Below are 14,320 nucleotides of genomic sequence, written 5' to 3'. Positions count from 1 at the left end.
CTGACAATGACTTCTATATTAGTCAGATGGAAGTAAAGCTTGTTTATCACACATGATCATAATAAGCCTTCCCCTTTCTCCATAGTAATTTAGAAATGCTGGGCAGTACTGCCAATCCATGATCACATGTGGCTATTTTATTCCAAACCACCACAGATTCTTAGAGCATTTCTGGACTGTTTAAAATTAGCAGTTTTTTTGCATTCACAAACTTTTAAAATAAAATATAGATTCTTTGTCCAGTTCAAAAAGATTTTAACAATGGACTTAGGGAAACCAGGTAATGCAGGAGATTGGTAATGGCTTCTGGAGTTTTTCACTGGACTTTGTTTGTTTAGGTTTGGAGTCTAGGTCCATTACACATTGGCCTGTTGTTACCATCGGAAGGCTGTTTGTAGCCTATGCAAGATGAAGTTGCGCTAGGAGGTTTCAGTCCATTTCCTATGGCCCTAATTGTATGAACACTTGGGTTATGTCTACATTAGGAGCACTTTACCAGTGTGGGAATACTCCTTATACTATAAGAGCAAAGAACTCCTAGTGTGGCTGCAGCTTATATTGATAACACTGTACTTTTGTTGTTATAGCTTATCTTCTTCTCTTCTCTCCCAGCACCAAGTGAAATAAGCTATACTGGTAAAAGAGTAAATGCCAGTTTAACTACATCTGCCCTATGGGCTTTTGCCAACCCAGCTCTATCAGTCAGGGATCACAGCTCTTCAGGCCCCGGACTGACAGAGTGATGGTGGCAGAAGTCTGTGGTGTAGGTATTACATGTATTACATGCTTAATATAAAGTTCAGCATACGCATAAGCATTCGCAGGATCAGGCCTTTAGTGGCAATCTCAGCAGAGAGGCTAAGCACTGAATGGGAATGAAGCAGCAATTGAACTAGCCTATAGGGAGTCCCTTCAAGCCCATGAGGCTGAGACTCACTGGTGGAACAACAAAAGATTTCTAAACCCTGCGCTATTCATTTAGCCCCTTCCATTAGAACTTAATTCACTTTAATATATTATACTTTTCCACCAGTGTCTAGATAAAAGCCAGAGATTTCTCCTTCTCTGGGTGGGGCCCAGAATTCCACTCCTATTCTCTCACATTCACTCTGTGGGCTAGAATAAGGTGTTGCCATTACAAAGGCAACAGCTAAAAGCTGCAAGTCTAGTACTCAGTGAAAGTGGTGGCTCTTACCCAAACTCTTGGATAGAGGGTGGTGCTGAGGTGTGGACACTTGTTGAAGGGCTGTGAGGCAGGAGATGAGGGATCATTTGTGGGAGGAGGCACTTAAAGGGCAGGCGTTTGGCATTGAAGAGCTCAGGAAGTGACATTTTTATTTCTTCCAAACTTTTCAAAAAATAGTTTAGCTGCCTTTTAACTAGGAGGAGCTGCAGGGTTTACCAATTAGCCAGTGGAATAACTTCTATGACTTAGCTCTTGTCTATGGGAAACTAACATTTTAATAACTTTTTTCCTTACTAACTCAATGGAGCTATTCAAGTGCATGAAGTTACTCGTGGATGTAAATATTTGCAGGATTAGGGCCTCACTAGGTCACAGCTCCATGCATCTGATGGAAGTGAAGGTGCTATTACATATTTTACTAACGTGCTGTGTAGTGCTGCACGGGAGTTGGCTCCATAGTGGACAGCCCTTTATTTTTGTTTCAGCTTGTTTGTGACTGTAAGGTGACTGTTGCTATTTATTGTATCGATATAGGTGAATTTAATATACTTCTATTGGGATTCACAAATGTTAACATTTCTACTGATGCTTTTGCTGTTTCCAGTCTCCCTCCACTGGTTTCCGTCCTTTTCTAAAATTAGTAAATGCTTCATTGTCAACTACTATTGGACCTTTACTGCCTACTTTTTTCTGTATTGTTTGAAATTACTATGTCATATGAGGACCACATTTCTAAGGCTCCTCTAAAATAAATGCCAGAGAATTCGAAGCCCTCTAGGTAATTACTCTTGTCCACTTTTTATTGACAGGAGTAATTTTAACAACATCTCCAGACTACTGACATATCATATAAAAATGTCTCAGAGGAAGCCAATTACAGATTTAACCCCTGATTCTGCAATGAAATGCATGTAGGCAGACCCCTGCGCTCACACCCAGCTCGAACAACTTCAGTGAGGTTTTACCTGGGGATAAGCATTTGTCTTCATACAACTCATTGCAGGATTGGGACCATGTTGCAGGATTTTCTTTGCATTAATGTCATTCTGCTAAATAACAGCCATTGTTAAAAGTTATCTAACTTTAGAACTGCGACAGTCTAGAGAGCAAGTATATATTTAGACAATTTTAGGCAATGTTATGGTGGTTTTGAATGACATACTAGGGAAGTATCAGAGGGGTAGCCGTGTTAGTCTGAATCTGTAAAAAGCAACAGAGAGTCCTGTGGCACCTTTGAGACTAACAGAAGTACTGGGAGCATAAGCTTTCGTGGGTAAGAACCTCACTTCTTCAGATGCCCACGGCATCTGAAGAAGTGAGGTTCTTACCCACGAAAGCTTATGCTCCCAGTACTTCTGTTAGTCTCAAAGGTGCCACAGGACTCTCTGTTGCTTTATACTAGGGAAGGGAGATATATTTCATTAAAAATATTAATGGAAGCCAAAATTATCCTTTAAAATACAATCAGCATGGGTCTGATTTACTATGACCCTTTGCAGGGCCGGCTCTGGCTTTTTGGCCACCCCAAGCAAAAAAACAACAACAAAACACGGGGCGGCCAGAACGGCAAAGCAAAAAAACCCCCTGCGGTGCAGCCGGCTTGGCAGGGGGGGGGGGGGGGAGGGCTCCGCTCCGGTCGGCGGGGAGGGAAGGAAGAGGACTGACCTGCAGGGCACTCTGGTTCTCCGCACCGCCGCCCCCTACAGGGTGGCCGGAGCGGAACAAGAACAACAACAACAAAAAAAGCAGCCGTGCTGCCCTAGGATTGGGCGGAATGCCGCCTCGAACAATCTGCCACCCCAAGTACCAGCTTGCTCAGCTGGTGCCTGGAGCTGGCCCTGGTCCTTTGAAGACAAAAAAATATGTCTGGGACAAGTGCACATGTTCCCTATGCTCACTTTACAGTCATTTTCTGCTCATTTGCCAGGCTCCTGAAAAAAGAAACTATCTGTGTTTTTTCTATACTTTTAATGGTATATCTGGCATGAGGACGACACCTCTGGAATTGCTACTGTGCGGAGTGAAGGTTTCCAAGCTGTGCTCTATGGACCACTTGAGCTCCACAGCGCACTTGGCTGGTGAGATGTGGAGAACTGGCTGGTTCCAGGGTGTCGGCTCTCCTCCTTGTTTACAGCGAAGAGAAACAGACCAGATGGAATGAGGAAGTGAAATGAAGAGCTAAAGTAGACAGCGTGACTAATTTATTTCAAAAAGAACAAAGTATTTGTCACACCAAAAACAGCAAAAGATACATAAATATTTTCCTAATATTGCTTTTCAATGTCAGTAATTACCATAGTTGCCATGGGGATGTTATGCAACTCCCAAGAGGAATGGGGGAGGTGGTCTGCAAAGCAATCTCTCTATTAAGTTGCGGTACACACTGGAGTTAAGAGCTGAAGAACCAGCAGCTGAATGCCCCTTGGTTATAAGATTTCATAAATCCTAGAAAAATTCACCTGTTTTTAAGTTACACTATGAATCTGAAATACACCAAAGATGCCAATAGGTTTTTTGAGATCTAGCTAAAGTGGGGGAGGTTTCTGGCTACACTTAAAAATCAAAATCAGATTAGTTCTTCCTGGTTTGGTATTTTGCTTTTGCTTGGCCGGGATCCTCCCCTCACCATGCTACTTTCTTCTGGGATGAGGGAGGATGGTACTCTTCTATTCTGCTCACCTCTGTTGTTTTCAGGTGTTGGCTGGTTAGATGTCAGATATTTCTTGATCCTATAGTGCACTCTCTAGCATCTGAAATCCAGAGAGCAATCAAGCAGCAGTAACAGAAGGGCAAGGAGGATTCCTTTGCAGGTCCTACTGCTGCTGAGTGGCAGATTAGATAGACGGCCAGTTCCTCAGAAGATACATTTTGAGGAATTAGAGGAAGGGAGATGGTACCTATCAACTGGCCACCCCTAATAAACAGAGATGAGAAGGAAAGGTCAGTTGGCTTTCCCCATAGAAAGAAAAGGGCTGGGGTTGTAGGGAAAATGATTATTGGAGTAGCACGTAGTGGCCCCAGTCACTATGCTGGGCACTGTACAAATATACACAATCCTTTCCCCAAGGAGTTTATAATCTAACTATAAAACAAGAGACAACAGATAGGAACATTAAACAGACACAAGGTAACAAAAACTGGTCTGCACGAAAAAAAGTGGTCCCAGCCCATAGCACCATTATTTAGGCATCATATCAGAGGAGAGTTTTATAGAAAGACCTGAAAGGAGAACAACGAGGAGTCCTTGAATATGTTTATGGGGAGCTCATCCCATGCTCGAGAGGTAGCAGAGGAAAAAACAGTGAGTTTTGTTGACTATGTAACAAAACTAACTTTGCTAGGTTCACGTGGCTTCATACAAAACCTTCAGTTTGATATTTTTTGGGGGTATGGATGAACCTGAACTGCAAGCAAGATTTTGGAGAGATGAAGACTTGTGCTGAAACTCTTGCAAATTCCAACCAGTAGATTTTCACTCTGCCCCAATAAAGATAACGCAGGGTGCATAGATGACTGGAGACATTGCACGAGTGGATTAATATCCCTAGTGCAAAGTGCTACCTCCATAATTATTTCCTCTTAGTCCTTTTCCTCTTGAGGCTTGACTGCAACCTCCTATTCTCCTGTCATCAGGATTCCAATGACATTAAAACTAAGACGTAGCTGTTATATCCAGGACTTTACATTGACCTGGAATATTAGCAGCAGGCGAGTGGATAATGTAATTTTTTTGTTTGTGAACTTTTTTCCTTTTTTCAGTTAAATTAAAAGAAAAGAGTTGTGGAGAAAACAACCACAGAGAATGAATATTTTCTAGACTAGCAAGTCCAAGTAGTAACAGACTACTCCAGTAGACCAGTCTACTTTTCTTAAAATTAGGAAGCTTTTGCCTAATGTTATTCAAAACCACACTTATATTTATTTTAAACAGATAAAATGCCAAACACACACAGTGGTGAATCTACAATGTTTCAAGGTCTCAGACATATATTACAAAATAGAACAGATTGAGATTATTTCTTTAGACCTACCAGTAGCCAAATTATCATAAAGGTATAAGTATATAAATATTTCCATGGCTCTGACAGATTAGATTTCTTTGACACGGTACAGTACATCTTGATTATGCTTTGTAGTTCTCTAATAATAGATTTAAACTGTAAATGGATTTAGGGAATTTTTTTTAAACATTAACAAAAGGTGGATGAATGTACAATAAATATTAAAGCAGGACAGAAAACAATGCAGGCTTTTTAATTTAAAAAACGTGACATTTCAATTTAAAAATCTGATAATATACCTTTCCACTACACACAAATACTTGTTAATATACAATTTCATACTATTTATTAAACATATAATAGTTAGGTCATTTGATACAACCCACTTTTCTCCCCCTATCAACTGACCCCCATCCTGGCAATATAGCTATGAGCTCTGAGACTACCAGACTCTCAGACAATATTAGTGTCTGATAAATGTAGATACTGAGCTCACAAGACTTTAACAGTTGTTTCATAGGAGAGAGAAAGCGTGCTGCATGCAGCATCTGTAATGTTTAATTAAGGAGACAGGGATTTTCCAGGATGCCTTTGTAACACAAAGAGCGTTTAGAATCAGCATCAAAGTATATATTTTCCAAATCACAACACCCACACGTTTCCTTAGCTGAGTAGAAGTTTTCCTTCTATGGCTGCATACCTAAAATTAGCCTGAAGGTCAAATCTGAATAGAAATACCCTTGCCATGGGACGTGCTGGGAATGATTGGTGCAGTGGGCTCAATTTTGCCGTTGAAAACCTTGATTTAATTTTTTTAAACTAACAGTTGCTTTTACAATTACAAGAGCCCGGGGAAAGGAAAAATGAGCCCTGCTGAACAAAATCGTCAGCCCATAATCTACTTTCATTGTGGGGCTATTTTTGTAACCAGCTGTTTTAACTATTACCATCAAGATGGATGTAGAAAAGAAGATATATAGGAGGTTTCAGGGTAGCTGGGCACCAGTAAGTAAGAGGGTAGCTTTTTTTACTACATTAAAAAAAAGCTTATATTGAAGCTAGATTTTATTGAGAAATTCTACATGTTAAGAAACGTATTGTCAAGGAGAAATTAAAAGTTCAGGACTAAACATAATGGCTTAACTTGCAATGGTATTATGCAAGTTTAATTGCATGCAGAGCTATACCATTTACACTCTACAAAAAGCAAAAGCACTGTCTTACAAAAAGTGCATTTATCAGCCACAGTGTTTTATTGAGTGCTTTAATAATACAAGTGTACATCAACTGATCCACAGTCAAAAGTGGCAGGTCCCTAAGAAATTTACAAGCACTTTTTTTTTTAAAGTAAATCAAAATACATATTATTTTGTTCAACCCAATAGCCTTCTGTGTGGGAAACAGAAGGCTAGTGATAAACACAGTCTTAGTAATGCACAGTGATTCTTGATTTTAAGCTTTTATACAAAACTTGTTCCCAGTAGCATGCACCCACCATTAAAGACTTCAGTACAAAAAAATAACCCTAAACACTACATTTAAGTAGAAACGAGATATAATTCTGAATTTGTTTGTTTTCCCAAAGACCACATGAAAGGAAAAAAACCACACATCAATACAAAGCTTTGGGACAAAGCTCTATACTATTACAGATCCAACATTCTTTGCACTGATAACCAAAATTCCCTGTCTACATTTGAGGGAAGCAACTTTCAAGTTAACAGAATGAAAACCAAAACCAAAACAAACAAACAAAGAACCAAATACAAATAAAAACAGAAAGGAAGGAAGGAAGGAACCTTTTGTCACAAAATTGTTCAAAATTTAATAAAAAATAAGAACAAAGGGGAGAGAAGGGCTATTGATGCACTTAGTGAATGTGCTTGCACAGGTCCAGCATGTTCTATAGTAGATTCCTATGTAGCATATCTCTTGGTCCACTGTCTTGCCATTCTGTCATGCTCTGCTCTGTTAGTCATATACTGAGTGGCAATACTTCCAACCAGGGGGTCAGCTGAAAAGAAAAAAAAACCCATGAAATACTTGTCAGCCTTTGAAGGACTGTCTGCTACAGTTGGAGTCCAACGTAATGTTGTTAAAACCAGCTCAATTAAGCTCTGATAGGTTAAATCTGAAGAACAAGGTGCATTTATGTACGCTTTTCCATTTTAAAAGCAGATCTGCATATAGGGAGAAATAATCAAGAGGATGTGGGGTGTTTTTTAGCTGTGTGATTATCAATAAATTGCTGGGGGACATGTAATTGAAACAGAGCCAATTTTTTAAAATTACTTCATAGATCTTAAAATAAATGTTTCATTATTATTTCAAGACAACAGTTACATAGAATATTTCACAATTCAGATAATTCACATGACAAGAAGTTTATTTATGACCTCCAGCTCCTGCACATCTCTCCCCTTCCCCCCATCCATGCTGCAAATACCAAACAATTATGGTGAGCACCAATCCCATTATCATGTGGAAGGGAGTGTAGGAAAGAGTACATGGATTTTTTATACTTTTAATAGCATAAAAATAAGTTTAAGAATTAGAGCAATACACACAGTTTCCATGGGAATTAGATAAACCCAAGAGTCTTGGTATTGTTGGTTTATGTGGGCTTTTTACACGTCTGGGAACTCGTCATGTGGCCAAAATAATGCATGATCTGGTCTTCCTGTGGTACTTTCACCTTCCCCCAAAAAAGAAATACCCGAGGAGACCATATCTCACATAACACTGGCTCCATAAATGGCTCTTTGAAGCATTAAACAAACCAACCACCCAACCAATCTCTGGGAGAGCAAAGGGAAATCCCACAACCAAGTTCATACACACCTCTCTAGGAACGACTGTACTTAACCAACATTTCTCCCTTTCAGGCAATAATATTTTGTCATTTTAGATCAGGTACAAATCTACTGATAGATTTTTTCCTTTTCTGGGCTGTTATGTGTTCTTCCTGTTTCTGGTGGAGCAGTGAGTCTCTTTATTATACCTTCACACCTTACAGGCCCTACAGCCTGGATACCATATATCAGGCCCAGAAACAACACATATGACTCCTATTATAACCAGTTAATACTGCTTTTTAATTGGTTGGAGATGATGCTGTTTGGCAATGAGTCACATTGTTGGTGAGCTGCGTAAAGTGCTTCCATAGAACTTCTAACCTACATCACTCTGAGGACCAAAAGCCAGTTTTTTTGCATGGCAGAAGAATTCTAATTAGAGTTCAAGGTCAGAATAAGTTATTTTGGGTTAGCCAGATATGGTTAGATTGGGTTATTTCCAGTGTTTGTAAATCACCTAATGAAAAGTATCTGTGGCGCTGTGGTTAGTATTCTGAGGACTGGAGTTTTGTTCCTAGATTCAGTCTCTCCAAGCTAACAAAGAGTGACAACCCTGTGAATGCTGCATGCTCCGTTGCTTGGGTCCCACTCCTGAAAATACGCACATGCTTAACTTTAATACGCAGAGAATTGACATTGTGGAACAAATGAGGGTAGAAAAGTTACACGTGTGCATTAGTGTTTGCGGGATCAAGGGTTAAAACAGAAAACACATGATTTCACATGATAATGGTCTCTCTACTTGATCCAGGAGTTGCACTGGTTGGTGCCAACCATTCTTGCCAAAGATGAGTCACCATAACCCAAAGTCTGAGGGGGCCTTTCTCAAGACTCCAGAAGAAAAAAAGAGCATTATGGTAACAAGAAGGAAATTAAAACAACAAAAATAGCAACTGCATTAAAAATTGCAACTTTGTAGGCCCATCGACCCTGCTCTCATTGAAGTCTATAGCAACTTCCTATTGATTTCAGTGGTGTGAGATCACACCCTTCATGTACATAATGAAACAACTTTGCAATGCTATGAAGTATGAATTGAATTAACTGCGCTTGGTATATGAAGTGTCATCTTCAAATAAGTAAACCTGTATTTTAATCATACCCCAAATCAATTATGAAATGAATGAATACCAACAAATACAGACCTACTGTAAAATGAAATATAAATAACGATGTTAAAATAAATTGAGGATGGCACACATGCCTATAGTAGCAAGAAAATATGAGTTGAGTGTCTTAACTCTCACTGTTGTATAACATATTTATCCTTCACTGGGCCTGTCCTATCATCAGAAGTCATAACATTACTGTGAGAGGGTAGGCTGCCATGGAGGGCAGTAGAACCTAGTGGTTAGCCAATCCTGTCACCTGGCCTCAACTGTTAAGGGTTTGGAAGGGTCCAGATATAGAGACTTAAGGGTCCTGGGAACAGATGGTGATTCTTGCAGGGAGGCCAGGCAATGCTCCCCTTTCATCCCATCAACTGGGAAGGAGGTGTGAGAAGGGGACCAGTATAAATGCTGCCTCCTCCCTCAAACCAGAGAGGCACTGACAGGAGAAGACTAGTCTACTGAAATCCCCAGATTGGAAGACTAATTGGAGAGGGTGTTCAGGTGAAGGGAGCTGGCAAAAAGCTTTGCAGGTAGGAAAGAGGCCATAGACACAAACCCCAGCTCCAGAAAGAGGGCTGAGGGGAGTGCCTGCTTGAGGGATGGGAAGATGACTAGTACCTAAGGTAAAGAGGCCTGAGACACAACCCCAGCCCCAGAGAGAGAGCTGAGGGAGGAACTGCTGTTCAAAGGAGGGAAATACTGGTTACTTTAAGAAGTCAAGGGGCTTAGGATACAACCTCAGTCCCAGGAAAAGGGCTGAGGGAGAACTCCTGTTTAAAGGAGAGAAATGCTGATCGTTTTAAGGATAGAGGCAAAGAAAGCTTGTAGCAGTACAATCCAGCTGCTGTGGGGAAGAGCTGAGACTGGCTCTTAAGAAATGCCTCCGTAGCTGGTCTTAGGAGAAGCTGTGAGGAACCACAAAATCAAGATGGAGGCAACAGAGTCTGCAGATCTTGTGAAGATGCTGATGAGTGAGGTAAAGATACGAGCAGCCCAGGGAAAATGGTGGTGGGATTGGAGGAATGGCTCTTAGGTGCCTAAACAGGGTCCCTGGGCAAAAAAACAGAGGAGAGGGTGGGCCTGGGTTTCCCTACTGCTCCCCCAGACTAAGAGGGGATGCATGGGTGTTGAGAATAAAGCAATCCCAGAGCGGCAAGTGCCAGATGGAGATGGGCTTGAAGGCCTTTAGATTTTGTGTTCCCTTTTTAACCTCCGAAAGGGGAATGCATTGAGCAGTGACCTCGTTGGGGGGTTAGGCCACATACACTAACAGTCTGTTGTGGCACCAGAACAAATAAAAAGGTGCTAGACTGACAGAATCCCTGCAACTCCACTCCTAGACGCTAGAGGAGCCACTCTCTGAGAAGCATGACTACAGCTGCACATACAGAGTTGGCCAAATTCTGCAAAGACTTACTCCCTGTGAAACACTGCTGTGATGCCTGAATTGAAACCACTGTTGTATGCAGTGTAGTTGTAACTGTGTCAGTCCCACGATATTAGAGAGATCAGGTGGGTGAGGTGATATCTTCTATTGGCCCAATTTCTATTGGTGAGAGAGATGAGCTTTTGAGCCACACAGAGCTCTTCTTCTTCTTTCCCAGACCTGAAGAAGAGCTGTGTGTGGCTTGAAAGCTTGTCTCTCTCACCAACAGAAGTTGGGCCACTAGAAGATATTACTTCTCCCACATTATTTCTTGAAAACATTGTGGCAGCTTTAACGCTTAGTCCTGCAAGGTGGTGATTCCTCTGTCCCCAATCCAGGAAAGCACTTAGGCCTGGTCCCCACTTAGTCCGGACTTCGGACTAAGGTACGCAAATTCAGCTACGTTAATAACGTAGCTGAATTCGAAGTACCTTAGTCCGAACTTACCGCGGTCCAGACGCGGCCGGAAGTCTCCCCCCATCGACGCCGCGTACTCCTCTCGGCGAGCTGGATTACCGGCGCCGACTGTGAGCACTTCCGGGATCGATTTATCGCGTCTTAACCAGACGCGATAAATCGATCCCAGAACATCGATGGCGTGCCGCCGGACCAGCCGGTAAGTGAAGACTAGGCCTTAGACATGGGAGTAGTCCCACTCATTTCCCTCAGAGAGCCTCATTGTCTTAAACTGCAGCTATTTTATCATCACTGTTTTGAAAAGTTTAAATTTGTGTTTGTGTCTGTGATGACACCGTGTTCGTGATCTACTTCTGCCCTATAAATCTGTAAGGATTACATGATATATTGCCATGTACCCTGTATTGTTTCCTTGTACTCCCCTGTCTGTCAGTATTCATCTCTTACCTTATACCTAGATTGTAAGGTCTTTTGGGTAAGAACTTTGTTTTGTGTCTGTACAGCACCTAGCACAACATGGTCCTGATACATGACCAGGACTCCTAGGTGCTATGGTAATACAGAATAATATAATGTGTCCAAGAGCTCCCAGAGAATATAGCTACTGTGTCCCCCTCCACCTCCTTCTTTTCCCCCTTAGGGACTAATCCAGAGCCCCTGGAAGTTAATGGAAAGACTTCTATTTACGTCAATTACTTTAGATCTGGTCCCTACAGGGGGTAGCAGCGCTAGCCTTATGGGGCTCTTTTGCTTCCTGAGTGCAAGGACTTGATTGGTGCCTGTCCCTGAGCAGCAGGTGCAAGAACAGGAGTAGGGAGGCAGTGGATACAGCACTAGATTGAGGCTCAGAAGATTTGGATTTTATTCCTGACTTTGCTATTGGTCTGCTGTGACCTAGGGCAAGTCACTTCACCCACCTGTGCTACTGCGCTTCTGCCCTTGACTTTTGTCTGTCTTTTTTACTGAGATTGTAAACTGTTTGGGGCTGGCCCAGGACTGTCTCTTACTATGTTTGTACAGCACCTAGCACAATGGGATCCTAGTCTTGGCTGGGACGTCTAGGTAGTACAGTAATACAAATAGGGGGGAAAATATTCCCTCTCCCTTCCTTGCACACCTCAGCAGGAGCTGAGCACAATCTGGTTCTAAGATGGCATTATTCAGGCAAATTAAAGGATTAAAATATTTATCCCATGCTCCATAAAGACCATGTACTTTTTCCACATTTTCTTTTCACATCACTGTAAAACCGATTCTTATTTTCCATACGTAAACATCTGCATTTATTTCTAACAGTAGAAATTTGTTTATATAAGAAACTACTTTTTTTAGTAGTGGTGTAATTCATTAGTTACACCACAGTTCATTTTAGAAATCAAGTGGGAGTGTGTCCAAACAATGAAAAATAGTGGATCAAAATGTAAAAGTAATGCACAGTTTTGGTATGATCAGGAGAACTTATGAAATACATTAAAAGGACAAACACAATAAATAATAACAAAATTAAACTACACTTCAAACACATGAGAAGCTGAGGAAAAAACAGAGCAAAGAATTATTATTTACAAAAAATATCACATAAAAGATCAAGCCAAGCCAAAATACAGGCCTTAAAAATAAACACATACAAATTATGGTGAAATGCAGCTCTGCTATGGTTAAGGTACTGAACAGTTTACTGTTTATAATAAGTTAAGAAGGAGGGGCCTGATCCTGCAAACACATATACACAGGTGGCCCTATCTCAAGGGACTACCAATGAGAACATGGTGACTCCTGTGCATAAGTATTTGCAGTATTGAGCCCTTACTGTTCGTGAAAGTAAGTGTTGGTTTAAGACAGCATGCACAGCTACCCCAGATAGCATGGCTAATGCAGAGTAATCCTGACCTGTAACATCCCTGCCAGAGCAGTAATGAGACTCTTGAGCAGAGATTACCAACTGTACTAAATTATGCGGTGGGTTTGTGATGGACATAAATACTGATTGCAGTGAAACCATATTATGCCTAACTCAGGATTTCACCAGCACAGTAGATGTTGGCAACTACGACACATTATCAGTTTATAGAAGTTGGTGCAACTCCAGTGACTTCAGACTTTGGCCCCAGCAACCTGATAATTTACTATTGCATGAAGTCCACAACTCACAGATTTAAAAATCAATTGCCTGGTGTACTTAGCATGCTGAAGTAAAGCTTATTATACAATATCAGGACTGAAGTGGTTCCAAGTGAAGTCAGAGTAAAGAGGCCAGCAGGTAAAGCATTATGCTTTATGGTACCAAACGGATTCCATGCAATAGCATCATCTTATGATAAAAATAAACAGACCAATAGATCCTGTTGTTGCAAAATCAGTGGACAACAGCAGTCTTCTGCACCTCAGATAAGGCTGTGATCATGTAACACAATTTGCAATATATCGTTTTGGACTGTGGATACACAATATGCAAGATTTTGTAAAGAGAACAATGTACAGTAACTGCAACTGAATTTAGTACAAGAGTGATTTAAAACAAGGGCAGCAACAGGGTGGGGGAAGGGCAGCAGGCTCTCCGCTTGGCCATAGACCCTACCTAGTGGGAGAGGTCTGGGCTAGTTCCGGTCTCTCTGGTGGGGGAGGTAGAGTGTGGGGGGGGTCCTGGCCAGTCTCTATCTTACCTGGCTCCCCGCTTCCCAGAACCTCAGGCTGCCATCTCTGAAAGCTGCCACCTCTACCTCTTTCGCTTCCAGACCTGTGCTACCTGGCAGTTAATCTGGGTGCCCTCTATCCCCCTTAGGAAAATTCTGATTCTGCCCATGATCGAAACACACGGCAAAGGATAAAATTCCATGATGTAGTTCATGATGGACAGTGGCAACCAATGGAACCAACGTTTGAAGGAGTTTCTTGGTTCATTAGCAATAGACCTGTGGCTGACAGCTTTCTAAATGTGGGAAGAATTATGTAATTCTCATGTTGCACTGGAATTCATTTCACTGCACATTAGTTTTAACTGCTGTGCATAGCTTAACATGGCTTGATGGGCTGATCTACAATGACTTGCCATGTTCTTTTGCAGCACACTTAACATGATTTCAGAATGTGTTCCTCATGTCTGTAGTAAGGCTAATCAAATTTACAGCCCAATTCTAGTCTGATTCCCCCTTTTCAAGGGAGTTCATCTACTGAGGACTTAGATGAATCCAGGTTTGGTCATTACAAAATTTCAGCTTTGTGTAATGCTAGTTATAATGCTTTATCATTCACAAGACAGACCATAATTCTTCCTTAAAACTACATTTCCCCCAAATAAATGAAATGTATTACTATGTTATATT

General features: G+C 41.3%; 1 protein-coding gene across 3 annotated transcripts in view; it reads right to left on the bottom strand.

Moving 5' to 3' along the window:
- Positions 1 to 5,080: 5,080 nt before the first annotated feature.
- The window catches only part of LOC101949407 (ubiquitin-conjugating enzyme E2 E2), a 313,447-nt gene continuing 304,207 nt past the window's right edge, over positions 5,081 to 14,320 (bottom strand). For all 3 annotated transcript variants that reach the window (XM_065583479.1, XM_065583478.1, XM_005297063.5), the window contains one exon: positions 5,081 to 7,201. In XM_065583479.1, coding sequence (XP_065439551.1) covers positions 7,104 to 7,201 — 98 coding nt within the window. In that variant the 3' untranslated portion in view covers positions 5,081 to 7,103. The remainder of the gene's footprint in view (positions 7,202 to 14,320) is intronic.

Source organism: Chrysemys picta, chromosome 2, assembly GCF_011386835.1.
Source record: "Chrysemys picta bellii isolate R12L10 chromosome 2, ASM1138683v2, whole genome shotgun sequence".
NCBI classification, from domain to species: Eukaryota; Metazoa; Chordata; order Testudines; family Emydidae; genus Chrysemys; species Chrysemys picta.
This window is presented reverse-complemented; position numbering and strand designations above follow the sequence as displayed.